The sequence below is a fragment of the Acomys russatus genome, chromosome 15 (assembly GCF_903995435.1).
Source record: "Acomys russatus chromosome 15, mAcoRus1.1, whole genome shotgun sequence".
Classification (NCBI taxonomy): Eukaryota; Metazoa; Chordata; class Mammalia; order Rodentia; family Muridae; genus Acomys; species Acomys russatus.
The window spans coordinates 28,447,789-28,467,909 of record NC_067151.1 but is presented as its reverse complement, the minus strand read 5'-3'; the positions used below and the strand labels follow the sequence as shown (position 1 = coordinate 28,467,909).

The 20,121-nt window shown below is 45.1% G+C and overlaps 1 protein-coding gene across 1 annotated transcript; it reads right to left on the bottom strand.

Annotated features, from left to right (window-relative positions):
- Positions 1–770: 770 nt before the first annotated feature.
- On the bottom strand, positions 771–9,415 carry Rab33b (RAB33B, member RAS oncogene family). The gene is made up of 2 exons (XM_051157122.1): positions 9,005–9,415; positions 771–1,394 (listed from the first exon to the last, which is right to left on the bottom strand). Exons 1-2 carry the CDS (start codon positions 9,251–9,253, stop codon positions 954–956), a joined length of 690 nt encoding a protein of 229 aa, XP_051013079.1. The 5' UTR covers positions 9,254–9,415; the 3' UTR covers positions 771–953.
- Between the last annotated feature and the right edge of the window lie 10,706 nt (positions 9,416–20,121).

Genomic DNA, 20,121 nt, shown 5'->3' with positions numbered 1-20,121 from the left:
GAAACTAGGCTAAACCCAGCTTATGTGTCATTTTGTAACAGCTTCAATGGAAACGTGCGAAGTCTTAAATTCAAACTAGAAGCACTTAGAGAAAAAAAAATCTTTTAAAATTATTTTTCACCATTGAGGGAGAGATAAGATATATTTCAATATTTAACTCATTTTCCATACCAAGGAACAGTTTGTGGCCATAAAATTTGGCATTTAATAGCTGGGCATAGTGGCACATGCTTTTAATCTCAGCACTAGGGAGGCAGAGGCAGGGGAATTGCTGCAAGTTCAAAGCCATCCTGGTGTACAAAGCGAGTCCAGGACAGCCAAGGCTGCAGAGAGAAACCCTGTCTCAAAAAACAAAAGACTCAACGATAGTCTTACAGGGACACTCGTAGACGCCCCGGCCAAATGGACGCTGATGGAATCCAGGCCTGGGCCACCCAATTGACTGGGAACAGAGGACAAGGGGCACCAGGAACCAACTCTGTAAATATCTGATATTTCCATTAAGTCATGGCTAACATAAACTCCTGTTAGAACTGCCTGGATTCCTTTGATTAGTTTTTAGTGCTTACAGATACACAGTAAAATAAAGCACACCTCGCCATTTGTTCCAGCTCTGATCCGGATGTGTGCAGGACACAGCACTTCTTAGCAAGACTGACCCTTTGAGTCCCAGCGTGCTGACTTGAGGCCACCTTCATCTGGCCGGCACTGGAAAGATGGCCTGGGTCATCCCAGCTTTGCCTCATTCCCAATCCCAGCTGTGACTGGGCCTTTTCCATGAGTTATCTCAGTGACAAACTTGATTAAGAGGATACAAAGTACAAAAGGTGGACTAACAACAGTAACAGCGGGGTGATCCGTTATATTTAAGATTTGCTCTTATGAACATAATCACCGTCACCCTTCAGAAGTCTCTTTAGACAAGTCAGGCCCACAGCGGCCACGCCTATGACTTAGCACCAGCATGTCACCGCAGGTTTTGTTTCAGGTTTCAGGCTAATTCTGTTATCTGGCAGCTGGCTAAGCATCAGTGGCTTGTGGCTCTTGAGTTTATGAGCCAGCGTCATGAATATAGCTTCTACATGGTCGTTATCATTGGGGTTTTTAGCAGAGGTCTCAAACAAAGGCATGCTGTGTGTATCGGCAAACTTCTGGGCCAAGTCTGTGGGCACCTGAATGGCACTTCTCAAGTCACATTTATTTCCGACCAGAATGCGAGGTGTGTCGTTTGCCAGCAAATGCTGCTTGCACTCCTCTATCCAAGAAGGCAGGCTGTGGAAGCTGGCCATGTTGGTCATGTCATATACGAAGACAACAGCGTGCACGTTCCTGTAGTAGTGCTGGACCATGCTCTTCCTGAACCGCTCTTGGCCCGCAGTGTCCCACAACTGGATCTAGAGGGGAAATAGAAAGCAAAGTCAAACTTTCAGGCCAACGGTACGGGCACACACACGCCACTGATGAGCTTTAAACCTGCCAGCTCCTTCAATCCAAAGGTCATTATTTTATCCTTTTTCTTTTCCCTTGAAGTAGGGTCTTACGGTGTAGTCTTGAGTGGCTAGAACTCTCTCTCTGTAGACCAGGCCAGCCTCAAATTCACAGAGACTCACTGCCTCTGACTCCCGAGTGCTGATGCCCAGTTTTCATCATTCTCAATAGTCTTCCTTTGTCCTAATTCACCTAAGCCTAATTTTATTCAGGGTAGGAACATAAACTATTTATAAACCTTGATTTCTCATATTTTCTTGGTACCCAAGGGCAGAACTGGAGCTAGTAACATACAACCAGCCTTCCTAGGAGGAGGGTGTCCCAGGAAAGCTACTGTCTTTTGGGACTGAAAAGAAGAGGACCTGGGGAGATGGTAAAGTGTTTGCTGTACAGCTATGAAGCCTGGGTTCTGTCTTGGGCACTCACAGAAGGTGATGCTTCAGTCACACCTATAACCCCAGCAATGGGGGTGTGAGGACAGAAAGATGTCTGCGGTGTGCAGGCCAGCCAGGCTAGCTGGACTGTTCAGTTTCCAGAGAGAAAGCCTGTCCCCAAAACTAAGGTAGAGAAGCCAGGATGCCTGTGATCCCAGCACATAGGGAGGCAGAGGCAGGCGGATCTCTGAGTCTACAAAGCGAGTCCAGGACAGCCAGGGCTACACTGATAAACCCTGCCTCGGAAAAGCAAACAAACAAACTGGGGAGCAACTGAGGAGGAAGTCTAGCCTCCATGTACACCTGCACACACAGGTGCACACACGATCACATACACAAGGAGAACATATAAAGCATGTCACAGGTAACCCTGCCCCTTGATGTCTGACAACATGCATTTTCTAAGAGTGAAACTAGCCTCCCAAGGAAAGCATAAGGCAGAGTTAAGCATAAGCTTGCATCCTACCAACAGGAGCCATCACAGGACGGCTACCTCTGGCCTCAGTTTTTAAATATTATATCTAGGAACTGATTCCAAACTTGTCAGATAAGATCCTAATGAAGGGCTGGAGATGTGGCTCAGAGGTTAAGAGCACTGGCTGCTCTTCCAGAGGTCCTGAGTTCAATTTCCAGTAACCACGTGGTGGCTCTCAACCATCTATAATGGGATCTGGTGCCCTCTTCTTATGGTGCAGTCGTACATATAACCAGAGTACTGTATACATAATAATTTTTTTTTTTTAAATCCTAAGGATTCCTCCAAAGGTGTAAAAATTCTACCAAGGTGTGGTAATGCATGCCTTCATCCCAGCAGAGGCAGGTAGAGTTCCAGGAAAGCCAGGGTTACTTAGTAAGACCTCGTCTCAAACAAAGGTATCTGAAGCCTGTATTCAGGGCTGGCAAGATGGCTCATGTAGGGAAGGTACTTGGTACTTAGTTCAATCCCAGGACCCACACTGTGAAAAGAGAAACCAACTCCTGCAGGTTGTCCTTTGACTTCCACACATGCACATGTGCGTGTACATAGGAAGTACATGAAATTTAAAACTAAAGCATCTCTAGATAAATGCAATGCAATGTTCTGCCAGGCATGTTGCTGGTAATGGTCCTGTTACTAGACTGGGGCAGGAGTATCTAGAGTTTGAGACAAGCCTGTGCAACATGCTAAAATGTAAAGATTCAGAGACTGGAAAGACGGCTTAGCAAGTAAGAGCATTTGCTGCTCCTGAAGAGGACAAGGGTTTGGTTCACAACAGTCTGTAACTCCAGTTCCGGGAACCCAACATCTTCTGGGCACCAGGCACAGACATGGTGCACAAACACTCATACACATAAAATAAAAATAAATGAAAATAGCTGGGCATGATGGCGCATGTCTTTAATTCCAGCACTTAGGAGGCAGAGGCAGGTGGATCGCTGTGAGTTTGAGTCATTGACTTTTTTTTTTCACTCGAATTTCGGATTTCCAGAATAACCCACCAACTGACCTGTTTGCATAACTGAACACGTGGGCTCCCACCCACTCCAACACGGATAGACTGATCCCGCCCTCACAGGAAGACAGCTATGTAGTACTGTGAGCAGATGATGGTTTGATGGAGGGCTGGGGGGTGGGGGGGGGGTTACGTAGGAGAGAAGCTGAATGACAGTCTTGCAGAGGTATATAGGAGAGACACTCCAAGCACACAGTGGGGAACCAGCAAGTGACTTGGCTGAAGGAAAAGGGCAGAAAGCTGTGTTAGCTTTTATGTGAGACCAGCTGAGCTGCTGTGAGGTCTGACATTCCCCCCCCCAACCCCCCAGTCCTTAGGATGAAACCCATCATCCTGAACACGCCTGACCAGTATTCCATCCCTGAGCTTTCCAGACCTCTGACCCCTCAAAGAGAGGCTGGGAGATAATGTTGTAGCTAGGATTCTGACAACGGCAGAATGGGAGAAGCTGCAGCAGGAAGCTAGCTGAATTTAGGGACTAAAAGATAAAGACTACAAAAGGATTACCTGCTAGATTCTGAACCAGATGTAATTTTCATTCATCATGAAATCTCATTCTTGTACCTTCTTTTCTCCAACCACATAAAAAAAGGCCATGGGGTATAGCTTGGTGATAAGAGTCCTGGCATGTACAGCGTATGTGAGGAAGCCCTGGGCTCAAGCCCCAGCACAGAAAATACAGAAATCATTCTTACATTGCATGTCACATAAAAACAGGAAGTAGAGAGCATTTGCCTCTCACAGTTTGTTATTCCCTACACCATATTATCACTCTTTGTGCTTAAATATCCATTTTGCCAAAAATCAGTCATTAAATATTCTATTTATTAGTGAAGATATCTTGTTTTGCTGTTTTTTTTTGTTTTTGTTTTTGTTTTTTTTTTAAGGTTTTTCAAGACAGGGTTTCTCTGTGTTACAACCCTGGCTGTCCTACACCAGGCTGGCCTTGAATTCACAGAGACTCACCCGCCTCTGTCTCCCTGAGTGCTGGGATTACAGACGTGCGCCACCACACCCAGTTTGGAGGAGATAATCTTGATTGTTTCTCCTTAGTTAATATTAATATTTAGTCTTTAACAGGGCAAAGTCTCACATCTCTCTATATAAACAAGAGAGGTACTGATAGGTTTAAGGACTGAGTGCTGATCTGATGGGAGACTGGAATTAACCTCCAATTATCAGGCTCTACCGAAGCATGCATGGCCACAGGACTGCTGGGACAGAGGACAGCTAGACAGTCAGGAAGGAACACATGGATGAAGACCGGGAGAGTCAATTTGAAAGTCAAATACATTTTAAAAGGAATTCATTTCTATTCAGCTGCCAAAATTCTGTGAATAAGATTTTTCTCTTTCAATTATATGTGCGTAGCACTCAGAAATCAATTAGCATGTAGAGAATTTCTAGGTTCTCACTGTGTCGGTCTAGCTGGCCTGGAACTGAAAAGGAAGACGCTTTTTAAGGTTACCAGATTGTTGAGGCTCTGGACACACAATTCAACTGCCTAGCTGCATAGCTTGAGTTGGTTTTTGTTTTTGTTTTTCTAGTTTTTTTTTTTTTGAGACAGGGTTTCTCTACGTAGTCTTGGCAGTCCTGGAACTCACTCTGTAGACGGGGCTAGCCTCCAACTCACAGAGCTCCACCTGCCTCTGGGATTAAAGGTGTGTGCCACCACTGCTGGGCCTGAGGAGCTCTTTTTCAAATAGATCTGAATGCTGAGATTAAAGGTGTGCTGCCTTTTTTTGTTTCTTGCGACAAGGAGGCCCACAATTCATTAAATAGCCAGGCTGTCCTTCAACTGAAGGCCCCCCTCCTGGCTCAGCCTCACATTACGTAGCTCTGGCAGGCCTAAAACTCACACAGACCTACCTATCTACGCTTCCTTAGTGCTGAGAATAAAGCATCACAAGCACAGCCTGCTTAGGAAAGGTTTTACAAAGATTTAATACAGACAGGGATGAGGAAAGAGCCCTGGACTCCATCCCCAGCACTGGAAAATCAGGTGTGCTTGTCTGTAAGGTAAAGGTTCATGAGTTCGAGGTTGGGTTGGAGAGATAAGCCCCACTTTCAGAGAGGCCCTGTCTCAAAATATGTAACAGTACTTAGAGACCACTGCCACAACCAACACATGCTCCCCCAGCAGATGGGATGGTAAGGTGAATTGTCAGATGCTCTGAGCAAGCTGACAAGCTGGAGAGAGAGACAGAGAGAGACAGACCCTAGGTGTAAGGGACTATTCCTTATCCTCCTAAACTTTTTTTTCTTTTTTCTTTTTTTCCTGGTTCTTCAAGATGCAATTTCTGTGCTGTCCTGGAAGTCACTATGTCAGTGGTTCTCAACTTTCCTAATGCTGAGATCCTGTAATAATCACAGCTCCTCATGTTGTGGTGACCGCCCAACCTTAAAATTATTTTCGCTGCTACTTTATAACTGTAATTTTGATCCTGTTATGAATTGTAATGTAAGTATCTGTGTTTTTCTGATGCTCTTAGATGACCCCTGTGAAGGGGTCATTTAATCCGCAAAGGGTTGCAAGGCACAGGCTGAGAAGTACTGGACTCTGTAGACCAGGCTGGCCTCGAACTCAGGGCTCCTTCTACTTTTGCCTCCCACGTGCCAGGGTTAAAGGCAGGTGAGTCTCAGTGACTTATGAGGCCAGATGTGGTACATAGAGGCTTCTAGGACAGCCAGGGCTACATAGGAAGACTGTCTTTAAACTAATTAATTAAAAAAAGGCGGGGGGGGGGGCAGAAAAGCAAGAGCAAAACAAAAAGCCTTACACACAGCCCACACGCCTCAGAGAATAGAAGTTTATTTGGTTCACAGTTTTACAGGTGGACAAGACATGCCCAATAACCCATTAATCCATAAATGAGATTTATTCACTAATCTATGAATGAACTAATCCCTTAACCAGTCAACAGATTAGTCTAATTAACCTATAAAGGGATTAACCCATTCATAAATGCAAAGGACCCAATCACCTTCCAAATGTCCCACCTCCAAGTCTCATTAATTTAGAAGCTTGGGAATTAAATTTCCAGCTCAGGAGAGAAATTCAAGCCACAGTTTCACTAGCTCACGCTTGCACCTGAGTTAGCTGGGCTTCAAAGCCTGGGCAACTTTCCCCACAATTGCTCACCCCTTGCTAACCACGCACACACCAGAAGCTTTCCTGCTTCCACAGGCTTCTGTACTATCCTGGCTGGTTGTGTGCCAACCTGACACAAGCTAGAGTCATCAGAGAGGAAGGAGCCTCAGTGGAGAAAATGCCTCCATGAGACCCAGCTGTAAGGCATCTTCTCAATTAGTGGTCAGTGGGGGAGGGCCAGTCCATGGTGGATTGTGTACCTCTGGGCTGGTGGTCCTGGGTTCTATAAGAAAGCCGACTGAGCAAGCCAGGGGAAGCAAGCCAGCACCCCACGGTCTTTGCATCAGCTCCTGTCTCCAGGTTCCTGCCGTGCTTGAGTTCTTGTCCTGACTTCCTTCAGGGATGAACAGGGATGTTAAAGTGTAAGCCAAACAACCCCTTTTTCCCCAACTTGCTGTTTGGTCATGGTGTTTTGTTGCAGCAATAGTAACCCTAACTAAGACACGTACCTAGCCTAGTTTTACTTTAAAAAGAAAGGAAGGAAGGAAGGGAGGAAGAAAGGAAGGAAGGAAGGAAGGGAGGAAGGAAGGAACGAAGGAAAGAAGGAAGGGAGAAAGAAAGAAAGAAATCATCTTCTACTTAACTAGCTCTTGTTGGTTGCTATGTGCACAAATCTCTTTCCTCAGCTTCTGTTAGGGATGAAGCACTGGACTTTGAGCATGCTAGTAAGCGCCTACCTCCACGCTGCACCCCGTTCCCATAAGTCCCCTTTACTTCCTTTATACTACAATGTAGTCAAATGACAATGCTGGCAACCTGAAGAAGAAGTTGAAGATAAACGTTTTCAGGGCTAGGGACGTGATCTGTCAGGAAAGTGCTCTCAGCACCTGTACAGCACAATCCCAGCCCTAGGGAGGGGCTTGCTAGTCAGTCTCCTGGAATCAGTGTGCTCCAGATACCTTGAGAGACTGCCTCCAAAATGAAAGAGGGAGAGCAACTGAGGAGGAGCCCGGACATCAACCTCCAGAGGCTAGACTTAGCCCAACATACACAGGTGCTTGTGCACACAGGTGCCCCAACCACGAGTCCATCTCTTAACTCAAATGATTTGCCCTTTATTGTTACTAAGGGTAAAGGCTCTCTGAGGGTGGGAAGAGGGGTTGAGTTAAGAAAGGCAAACATCCTGCCTCAAGGGTAGAGGGTAGGAGGAGCAAACCAAACCTGTTCCAAGAAGAGGGAGGGAGGGAACTGCAATGTAAAAGCAGTTGCTTAAGGAAGTCAGGGTGGTTCTCGGGGGTTTTTATTTGGGGGGGGGGAGGTTGTTTTGTTTGTTTTGAGAACCCCCTGGCTGCCCTGGGCCTCACTATATAGACCAGGCTGATCTTCAAGTCACAGAAATCCACTTGCCTCTATCTCCCAGAATGCTAAGGGTAAAGACGTGGGTGCCCTCCTACACCCCCCACCCCCACCATCCCTCCTCCCATCTTCCCCAAGTTTCACAAGTGTTAGGGAGTATATTAAGTAACCTTTAGTGGTTTTGCAATAAAGTGTCAAGGTTTACAGCACCAGGAGGCCCCTACATTGTCAAGGATCATTACTCTACTGTTGCAGAAATCCAACACTTCAGAATCCCAATCTGGCTGTCTTGGACTTCCTTACTATAATTACAGTGTCTGATGCCTCAGAAGCCACCTGGGAGAGGGTCTGCGCTTGCATCAGAAGATATGATTTTGGCAAACCACTTAAAAACCACCACATACATGTAACTGCTTCAATGGGAGAATACAGAACACGCCTCAAAGGCAACAGGCTTTACTTCCACCATACTTAGCATTTGTGCAATGCCCAAATAATAATGCTTTACTTCCACAATATTTAGCACTTGTGCAATGCTCAAATAAATTCCTAGAAATAACGAAGGTTTTGTTTTGAAATTGGAGTGTTTTGGGTCTGCCTGCTTGCTTGCTTGCTTGTTTGAGACTGGGTTTTTCTGTGTAAGAGAACCCTGGCTTTCCTGGAACTCACTATGTAGACAAGGCTGGCCTCGAACTCACAGAGATCAGCCTGCCTCTGCTTCTAAAGGCGAACGCCACCACACCCGGCTTATAACGGAGTTTCCTATGCTTGAGAAATGTCTGGATTTGCTTCGGTCATATTCCTCAGACTCCCAGGCCATAACTCACTCAGGCAATAGAGGGTGCGGTTGGAGGGTGGGGAGGGGCGATTATAGCCCTTACACCCTTGACACTCAAAGTGTGGTCCACAAGCTTGTTGCATGTGCATCATTTGGGGACTTATCAAATCATACCCCAGGTAAAGCTGATGCACGTTAGAGGTGGGGGAAACACTGCCTCCGAAGTTTGCTGTATACAGATGCACTTCCACGCCAGCGTGGGGCACCTGGGGCGCAGAACCGAGGTGCGGTCTGGACGCCTGCCAAACCCCGGCTGCCCTCTGCAGAGACATCCCCCCACACCCACACCCCTCCATCGGCTCACCTTGATGCGCTCGCCATCAATCTCCACCGCTCGCTCTCGGAAATCCACGCCGATCGTGGCCTCGGTGCGGTCGGGGAAGCGGCCGGCGCAGAAGCGGTAAGTCAGGCACGTCTTGCCCACGTTCGAGTCGCCGATCACTATGATCTTAAAAATGCGGGAGCGGGCGGGAGGCAGACACCCGGACGCCCCTGACACCGCACAGCTGGACGAAAAGCTGACCTCCAGCGACGACTCCATCTCCGAAGCCATCCTCCCGACCCGCCCGGAGCTGAGCCGGAGCAGAGAAGCCGCGGGAGTGGCACCACCCCAGCGGCAGCGCTCCCTAGCAGTGACACACAACGCCCCGGTCCCCACAGCCCGCAGGCCCCGCAGCGCGCGTGCGCGAGCCCGGCGAGCCCCTGCCCACCCAGGTGTGACGCCCCGCTCAGGCCCCGGCGCTCTGGCCCCTGCGCGCGCGCACTACGTCTCCGCCCGCAGGCGCTGTGTACACCGGAAGAGGCGTCGGCCCTTCCTGGCTGGACTGCGGCGCGGAAGGTCCGCTCGAGGCACCTCTATGTGCGGCGCTCTAGTCTCCGACCGCCCCGCCACGTCCTAGGTTCTCCTACTCTGGAGGAAGCGGCGCAGCTCCTCGGGGGCGGGGAGAGACTCTTTGGAGAGGAAGGAGGTGCGGCCCCGCTGCTGTCTCGCGAGAGGCGGAGGTGCAGTGGCGATGGCCACAGGGGTGTGCGTTCCCTCCCCCCACCGCCGGGGTCCGGGAAGGAGTTGGGGGTTTGGGGTCGGGGCCGCTTGAGGTTATGCACGGATCTTGCCTACTTTGGTTTAGATATCCCCGATCCCATAGTTGCTGCAGATCAGGGTGGGATCCTTGGAAAATCCAAATCCTTTACGCATCTGGGCGTGGCAGTGCACTGTTAGAACGACTGCTAAGGGAAAGTGAGGCAGAAGGATGTTAAGTCAGAGTCTTTTTTGTTTGTTTTGATTTTTCGAGACAGGGTTTCCTCTGTGTAACAGAGCTCTGGCTGTCCTGGACTCTTCGTTGTAGACCAGGCTGGCCTCAAACTCACAGAGATCCGTCTGCCTTGCCTCCCAATTGCTGGGATCAAAGGCGTGCGCCACCACCGCCCAGCATGTCAGAGTCCAGAGTCGTAAGGATTTGGAGCCTTGCCTTTAATCCCAGTACTGGGAAGGCAGAGGCACGAAGATCTTGGCGAGTTCAAGGCCAGCCTGGTTTACATTTCAAGCTCTTGGACGACCAAAACTTTTAACAGGCCCCCAGACGCTGACGCCCTGAGGGAAGTACTATTAAGGCCTTGGAACTACATAGGCAGCTACACCTGCCAAAAACCAAAAGCAAAGACCTAATCCATCAAATTCTGTAGTTGTGAGAAAGTCCCTAATGTAGTACCTTGCTTTTTGGCTTATGTGTGTGATTAAAAACTCACCCTGAGAAAAGCTCGGGTCCCAAATACCAAGGACTAATAGACTGTATTTGCTTGATCCCATGCATGGCCACTTGGTCGTCTCTGGTGGATATTTCACAACAAAACTAAAGAAAACCTGTCTTTTTGTTTGGCTGTTTGTTTTTCAAGACAGATTCTCTGTGTGGCCTTGGCTGTCCTGGACTCAGTTTGTGGACCAGGCTGGCCTCCAACTCAGATCGGTCTGCCTGCCTCTGCTTCCCAAGTGCTGGGATTACAGGCGTGTGCCTCCATGCCCGGTATAAGAAAACCTGTCTTAAAACAAAACAAAAAAGCCGGACTGGCTTCGAACTCACAGCTCCTCCTGTCTCTGTCTCCCACATGCTGGGGTTACAGTTGTGCACAACCGAGCTGGGTTTCAGATAGCTAGTCTTGGTAGCTAGCTTGCTCTGAGGATCCCGCCTCCATCTTCCAGGGTAGGAATTACAGGAGGGCGCCCATGTCTGCTCAGCGTTGCCCTGGGTGCTGAGGATCCTCTTAACCTGCAACATTTTAAGCACTGAGCCATCTCCTTGTTCCCTTCCTTCCCACCCAAACAGGGTCTCATATTGTAGCTAACACTGGCCTAGAACTCCCTGTGTTCACAGGACTGGCTCTGAACTTGTGGGGATCCTGTCACATACCTAGCTGATTTTTTCCATTGGCTTAAAAAATGCTCCTGAAGCTGAGCATAATAACACATGCCTATAATCCCAGCACTGAGAAGGCTGTGACTTTGAAGCCAGTTTGGGCTGTGTAATGTCACGGGTTACATGCAGGGTTAACTCTGAAGGACCTGACGAGGTAACTTTGTAAGTCACAGTTGATCAGGAGCCATGAGGCTCCTTTTAGGAGACAGTACCTGAGCCCAACCATCTCAGGAACAATCTCTACCTCACTGACAGGGGCAGGGCTCCAGGACCAGCTCCCGGCTTCTTCAGGTGTTTCATGTCTGTCTCTTAATGAGTAAAGGGTTTAAAGAGGGAAGTTGTCACAAGTTATAAATGTGTTGCCTGTCTTGACTTAAAACTCGCCCACTCCTTTGTTCCCTTATTGCTCTGAATTCCTGGCTGAAGTCCAAGAGAAGACATCATGACTGCAAAAGCTGTGTCAAACCTCCTGAAACCAGGTGACCTGGATAAGGCTGAGTCACCAATGTTTTTGGTTTTTGTGGGTTGTTTTTTTTGTTTTGTTTTTTTGTTTTGTTTTGTTTTTCGAGACAGGGTTTCTCTGTGTAGCCCTGGCTGTCCTGGACTCACTTTGTAGAGCAGGCTGGCCTCGAACTCACATCGATCCACCTGCCTCTGCCTCCTGAGTGCTGGGACAACTAAAGGCGTGTGTCACCACACCCACTTGTGCTTCCATCCTTTACAAATGTTTTACAATCTCCCCTCTGGGACAAGGTTTAGCTCCTGAACTGGCCACCTTCCTGCGAGCGCAGAAAATAAAGCTTTTTTTTTTAAGCTTCTCTGAAGTCAGTTTTCTCGGCTTCCACTCTGAACCCAATGCTCCTAGGTGAGAAAGGAAGGGACCGAGATCAGCATGTATGCCCTATTCCACCTATGATGCCATGAGGCCCAAGTGATGCCTGCTGCACGTAAGTGGTGGCATTACAAAAAAGTTCTGCAGGAAACTGGCCTTTCACAAATGGCCACTGAATCTGCCCAGCTTTATCCAGAAGAGTGATAGTGCTTTTTCTTATCCTGGAGAGCAAACAAGACTCCCCTTGGAACAAGTAGAACTTGAAAGGGAAAAACAAATTAAGAGGAGAGTCAGAAGTTAGGCTGGGATCAACGTTCTATACAGTGGTTCCTGGCATGGTGATGTGTGTGCCTGTAAAAAGAGCACTTGGGAAACTGAGGCAGGACAATCATAACTTCAACACCATCAGGGGCTACATACTTTTAGTCATAGCTCAGATATACAGCCAGACTCTGACCATGCCACAAACAAATAAATGGGGGAAAAATTGAGACAGAGCCTCTATGTAGTCCTAGCTATCCTGGAACTCACTCTATGTAGACCAGGCTAGCCTTGAATTTACAGAGATCTTTCAGCCTCTTCCAAGTGCTAGGATTAAAATCATTTGGCAAGAAGGCTGAAGATGATGCTCCAACGTTATAGAGAGTTTTGAGTGACTATTCAGATAGCAAACTGTCTCTGTCATCTTCTCATTTGGGAAGCTGCTAACCTGCACTCCTGGCATACTCAGACAATTAATTTTATTCCTTCTCAAGTCTCTGATGGGGTTGAAGACGAGATAGTTTAGTTTTACAATGAAGCTTAGTTGTTTATGGGTTAAGATGTTTTTAGGTCTAGATAGATGTTTTAAGTTTATAATGATGAGATATGATACATATTGATTTACATTCAGAATTTTAGATGCATCAAGATAGGAAAGATGTTTTCTTCAAGGCTGCCAAATAAAAATAGCCAAAACACTAAGAATTTACATTTATATAATTCCTGATTGTGTCGTGGTCCTTCTTGTAGGTAGATTATTGTATATATGTATAATAATATGAATGTATATGTAAAAAATAAAAAATATTTCATTAAAAATATCATGTACCACAACACCTAGCCAAATAAATAGAATTAATAGAGGAAACTGGAATATAAAATTGACAAGATGACTTCAGACGTCATGAAGGGTAACACTTTAGTATATCCAGTCTCATTCAAAATGATGGACCATGCTCCCTAGACCCAAATACAGCAAAGCACAACTTGATGGTTTATACTAAAAGCCTTTTCTTTTTTTCTTTTTATTAAAAAGCCTTAAAAAAATGCAACTGGGCTTGGTGGCACAGGCCTTTAATCCCAGCAGTCAGGGAGGTAGAGGCAGGTGGATGGATATGAGGACAGCCAGGCTACACAGAGATACACAAACAAAGTAATAATTAATTAATTAGTTTTAAAGATGCATAGGCTTTGCTTAGGCACCCCAGTTCGTTCGTTCTTTCTTTATTATGTATACAGTCTGCAGGCCAGAACAGGGCACCAGATCTCATTATAGATGGTTATGAGCCACCATGTGGTTGCTGGGGATTGAACTCAGGACCTTAGGAAGAGCAGCCAGTGCTCTTAACCTCTGAGCCATCTCTCCAGCCCAGCATTCCAGTTCTTGAAACACTCCAGGATAAGCAACTAGAAGAGCATAGGTTTGTTTTTGTTTTTGTTTTAAATCATGTAAGCAATGCCATCACAGTGGTAGAACATGATCGGCATATACAAAGCATGAGTTCAATACATTGTGTTAAGTAAGAAAAAAGGTGATCAAGTTTTCAGCCAGGTGAGGTGGCACATAGCTGTGATCCCAGGACCTCGGAAGTATAAGGCTGGAGGACCCCAAGTTCAAAGTCAACCTGCTGAATTTAACAGGATCTGCTATAAAATAAATAAACAATATACCTCCAGGCAATGGTGGCAAACACCTTTAATCCTAGCACTTGAGAGGCAGAGGCAGGTGGATCTCTGTGAGTTCAAAGCCAGCCTAGTCTACAAAGTGAGTTCAGGACAGCCAGGCCTACACAGAGAAACTCTGTTTCGAAAAACCAGAATCAAACCAAACAAACAAAAACCCAATATGCCTAATAAATACACATAGTGTCAAATAAAAAAAACAGCACGTGTGAAGGGAAAGTAGCTCAGTGGTAAAACGCTTGCCTAACAAGGCCCTACATTTTGATCCCCATCACTGGAGAATATTCCCTTTAAATGTTTGCAATTCTCAAGCCGGGCGTGGTGGCGCACGCCTTTAATCCCAGCACTCAGGAGGCAGAGGCAGGCGGATTGCTGTGAGTTCGAGGCCAGCCTGGTCTACAAAGCGAGTCCAGGACAGCCAAAGCTAACACAGAGAGACCCTGTCTTGAAAAACCAAAAAAAAAAAAAAAAGTTTGCAATTCTCTTAGCATAATGTTTATGAATGACTAAACTTGTTTTTTCTACAGTAGACTGAATAGTGAAAAAGAGATGTCTCCAAAAAAGGCTGATGTGATAGCCATTAACTTCTTCACTTCTGCCCTCTGGTGGCTACACAGGGAGAATGCATGCTTTTCCACACTGCCATTTTAAGAAGTAAAACAAATAAATATAATTGAAAAGTAATACCAGGACTGAAGGTGCACTTCAGCGGTAGAGTGCATGCTTAACATGTGTGAGGCATGTGTTCTGAGTACCAGAAATAGTTATATTTGTTTTTTTGTTTTTTTCCTGAGACAGGATTTCTCTGTGTAGCCTGGCTGTTTTTGTTTTTTGTTTTGGGGGCTTTTGTTTTGTTTTGTTTTTGTTTTTGCTTTGTTTTGAGACATGCAAGTCTGTAATGGAAGTTTGGGGTTTTTTGTAAACTTGGTTATGTTATTTAAACATATTTTTGTTTTACTCCCAAGTATGGGATTTTAGTTTGGGTTTTAGTATGTCCATGACTGATAATTGCCTCCTGCAGTGTGGTCTTTGCCAGCTGGTAATGGCCTGCAGCACGAAGAGGGGCATGGTCTAGGACTCTGAGGAAGATAAATAGGAGAGCTCTAAAAGAGAACATGTGGTGAGCACATGTAGCAGTTTGGAGAGATCAGAGACAGAGGTATGGCGGGTTGGAGATAAGACAGAGATACACTTCAGCACAGAGGCTCAGAGGAGACTACTTGCTGCCTTTGTTGACAGAGACTAGTATTGCCCCAAAAGAACCCAATTGACCCTAAACAGCCAGGAGAAGTAAAGAGGCCTGTTCCCCCTCTCCCCACTAACCTTCTCTCTTACCCAGAGTTAGGGGGTTGAAGAAGGAGGGATAGAAGCTGTAAATACTCCCAAATAAAATAGAGTTTAAAAACAAGCATCAACACAAGTCTGTATTCTAATTCACCCACAAGCTTCCATAACTCCACTATACTGCTGTGGTAATAAGCCTCAAAGAGTTGGTGCTGGTACTTAACAGCTGAGTCACAGGATCAATGAAAATGACCTCACTAATGCAGGACCTTCAGTGAAGACAGATTGAAAGTGGAGACCATGGTGAGGAATAACATAAAACCCAGAAAGGCAAGGAATAGTGTCAACCCTGCCTCTTCAATTAAAAATAAAATTTTTTTAATGTTCATTGTGTTTTGCCTGCATTTATGTCTGTGTGAGGGTGTCAGAAGCCATGGTACTGAAGATAGGTATGAACTGCTATGTGGGTGCTGGTAATTGAACCAAGGTCCTTTGGAAGAGCAGTCAGTGCCCTTAACCACTGAGCCATTTCTCCAGTCCCAACCCTGCTTTTTGTTGTTGTTTTGAGACAGGGTTTCTTTGTGTAGCCTTGGCTGTCTTGGACTCACTTTGTAGACTTGGCTGGCCTCGAACTTACAGTGATCGCCTGCCTCTGCTTCTGGAGTGCTGGGATTAAAGGCGTGCACCACCACGCCCAGCCCCCAACCCTGCTTCTTGATCAATAACCATTTACCAGCATCCCAGACACAACTGAGGCTGTGACAAAAGTACCTTTTATTAACTAAAAAGACTAGATTTTAGAGTCCTACCAACACCCTCAGAAAGTAAGTTTATTTGATGACTCTGGGGCCTGTCAAATGCCTTACCAAATGCTCTACCAAAGTTCCTGTCTCAACTAAGACTTGTAATTAGGGATCCATGTATTTACAGTAAATGCCATCTTGTAGTGTAAACAGATGGTCAGATTCAGCTGTTCTCATAAGTACTGGGTTGGTATTTAAAAAGCCCAAGGATTTGTACCTTGTCCACTTAAAAGAGCTATGTCTAATGAAAAATTAAAGTTGTTTTAATAACATAAACTAATAGGTTGGCCTTTTCTTTGTTCTCCACTGTTTGTGTTTTGGTTTTAAGACAGGGTTTCTCTGTGTAGCTCTGGCTGTCCTGGAACTCACTCTGTTGACCAGGCTGGCCTCCTTTGGCTCAGTATTGCATGGCAGAAATATCAGAAAAGTGTAGCTAGGAAACCAACCAGAAAACTACTTTTGTTTTGTTTTCTGAGACAGGGTTTCTCCGTGTCCCCCTGGCTGTCCTGGAATTCACTCTGTAGACTAGACTATCCTCAAACTCCACCTGCTTCTGCCTCATCAGTGCTAGGATTAAAGGAGTGCACCATCGTTCCTGACTGAGACAGTGACTCTTTAACTTTAGGTGTACCTTTAGAATCTCTAGAAAAGATCAGGGTTAGGCAATTGTCAGTACTAATACTAACTGCAGATCATTTTAATGATGTTTCCTAGTAGGCCTAGGCAACATGTGTTTTCAGAGTTTTCCTGGGACTTGAATTCAGAAATAGTGTTAACAATTTTAAGGACTGGACTGTCTCCTCCAGAGAAGGGCAACTGTGGACCAGAGCTGACAGATGTGAATGATCCTCATTATGGTGTTGAGAAGCCAGATGATCCTGTGTACTCTCTTTGTACAAATTAAAGAAGTCTAGGTATGTAGTATCCCAGTCACCAATGTCCTTATATATTTAGAAACTCCGTGGCAGCTGGGTAGTGGTACATGCCTGTAATCCCAGCATTTAGGGAGACAGAATCAGGTGGATCTCAGTGAGTTCGAGGCCAGCCTGGTTTACAGAGTAAGTCCAGGACAGCAAAGTTTACAGAGAGAAACTTTTTGTCTTCAAAAACAAAAACAAAAAAAAAAAACAAAAAACAAAACAAAACAAAACAAAAACAAAAAAAAAAAAAACAAAAAAAAAACAAGAAGAAACCATTCCAGTAAGGCTGTATCAATAGGCATGGGAATACCTGGGAAGAGACTGCTTCAAGACGAGCCATTCACTGCCAACTAGTATCACAACAGACAATGGAGGAAAATAGAGATGGTACTTCCAGCATCTGTGTCCTAAAAACTGTATAAGAGCAAAGATTAATGTGGAAAATATACTGATGTCAATAAATGATGTATCTGTAATATTTTAAGATGGCAATGTAAGGCCAACAGATAGGACCACAAATATTTATCTTAATAGTCACAGATAGAGGATAGGAAATTTGAGACTGCAATGACCTAAGTTCACAGTTATTGCTATTCCTACATTCTGTGGGACAATCATATTCACACCAACCTGAAGTTTGAGTGTCTACTATGCATTGCTCTCATCTCTTTTCATAGGTTTATAGGCTGGCAATATGACTAAGGGAGCAAAGGTACTTGTTACCAAACCTGACAATCTTGAGTTCAAATCCTAGGACTCAGATGTGGTGGGAAAAGAGAACTGACTCCTGCCAAGTTGTCCTTGGACCTCCAAGTTCACACACATTGAATGAAAAAATAAAATGGACTTACAGGAATTTGAGCCAAAGCATTAGTCATACAACTTCATGCTACAATTGAACATTTCACTCACATTAATTCTAGCTAACTAAAAATGCTATATTTAACGGAGTGTTAATTTTTTTTTTCAGCCAGGCGTGGTGGCGCACACCTTTAATCCCAGCACTCGGAAGGCAGAGACAGGTGCATCTCTGTGAGTTTTGAGGCCAGCCTGGTCTAGAGTTTCAGCTATAAAAACACAAATGAAGCAGTTGGCTTATTCTTTGATCCTTTTTAATAAACTTCTGAACAAGTAATGCTGAGTACATGTTCCTAAATATGTTACTTTTTAACCTCAACTAAGTTAATGAAGGGAAGAAATAATTATCTGGTACTCCAGAATCCAGGGGAAGTCTTGCTACCATCTACTTTAAATGGTGACTTTTTATTTTGAAAGATACAAAGCAGCAATATGGTTACTTGAGGGCAGATAAATAGAGCTCCTAAGAAAAGCCAGTTTGGAAGAACAAGGTAGCCATGTGTGTGTCATGATCACAAAGTAAACAGGTAGCAAATTCATCCAGGATCAAACAATGGAAAACCACAGAGACAGCACAGAGTCCCTGTGCCACTTATGTACAAATAAACATAGAAGACAAGCATCATTAGTTGAAACCAACTCATGAGATTCAGAACACTCAAAATCACCTCACTTCTTGTTAGTCCTAAATGAAGACTGTTTGTCTTCAGAGGCCAGACCATCTTTACAATATTTCCAACCTGCAGAAATATACCATCTGCATGAAATAGAACAGGTTCTTAACTAGAGACCAAGGCCTCGTTTATGGGTCAATGAACTGTCTCAGCAGGGGAAGGTGCCATGCAGCCTGGTAACCTGAGTTGGATTCATGAAACATAAAAGTGGAACATGAGATTGGATTATGCAAGTTGTCCTCTGACCTACACACACACACACACCTTTTATGTGTTTTGGTTTTTCGAGACAGGTTTTCTGTGTGTAGCCTTGGTGGTCCTGGGCTAACTCTGTAGACTAGGCTGGCCTGTCTCCCAAGTGCTGGCTGGGATTAAAGGCGTGCCCCACCACACCCAGCCACATCCTTTTTAAATCCTTCATAGCTAACTCAGAAGGGAGGTGGAGGCAACATCTGTTCTGGAAGCCAGCAGGACCTACATGGTGAGATACTATCTCAAAAAACAACAAAAAACGTGACAGGCCTTGGAATGGTTTTGTTCCACTGCTCGTAACATCCTTTAAACAAAGGATATAGTCTGGCTTTGGTACATAGTACGCTGAGATTATAACATCAGTAAACTCTTATACTGTACGAAACTTTTGTACCATCCCAAAATACTGTTGCCTGAGAGCCAACTGGATAAACTAACAAGTGGCACTTGTAGACTCTTTTATACTTTTCCCCTCCGTTTTGTTTACCTTTCCAGGCCTGTCCCCAACTCCATCTCCCAAGCGCCACGATTATAGGCATTCACTTTCCCAGCACCCTTTGCTGTTTTTTAAGTATTACAAGTATGTCTTCATGGATGTACAGTCATTTTACTATACACATCAAGGGTATTCTTCATTAAACACAGCATTCTTAGAACCTCCTACACACCACAAAGGCTTCCCACAACCACCTCAGAGCTGTAGAAGGGAAAAGTGAAACTTGGTAATAACCTTTTCCAAAAAAATTTTATTGCTACAAGTTGTTAAATTTAACCAGCAAAAACTGCAACCATTTCTGCTTCCTATGGTGCAACAGAGCCATTTCATGGGGTTTGTGTTTAAGATTTAACAATGGGTTCAGCAAAGCTTAGACAACAGCAAAAAGACATGGCAAAAAAGGAAGACTCCTTCCAGCAGAAAGTTTGGTCTGGGTGCTATTAATATCATTATTTTTAGAATTCAAGGACAGTAATTATCTGAAAGAAATGCCTACCATGTTCAGTGCTCTAGATGCTCTGCATGGCAAAGGAAGTAAGTCTTACGAACTGACTCGACGGGATTCTGTTTGTCACAACCCACCTGATCCTGGACCATGGTTTTCTGAGCTCTTCATATAGTCACAGCTCTCATGTCATAGCTCTAAGAGCAGTAGAGCATGCAGTACAATCATGGTGAGAAACAGGGCCTAATAAGACCCAGAAAGCTTTCCAGTGACATCGGCACTACTTTAGTCATGCTATTAGAGATCATTTTATTGTTGTGCATAATAAATACAGAAAAAAATGATGAAAATGTATGACTCCACTATCTAATTAAAGCTAAGTAAACTAAGCTAGTCAGATTTTAGCTTTTCAATGAGAAATGACAATAAGTGAATATAAGGAAAAACAAAAAGATCTTTACTTTCCTATATTAATACAGGCCGAGGAACCCCTTCTTATTAA

Coding starts and splice junctions, on each gene's coding strand:
- Rab33b (XM_051157122.1), bottom strand. CDS start 9,253: ATGGCTTCGGAGATGGAGTCGTCGCTGGAGGTCAGCTTTTCGTCCAGC. Junction 1,395..9,004: donor TTGATGGCGAGCGCATCAAG/GTGAGCCGATGG, acceptor TTTCCCCTCTAG/ATCCAGTTGTGGGACACTGC.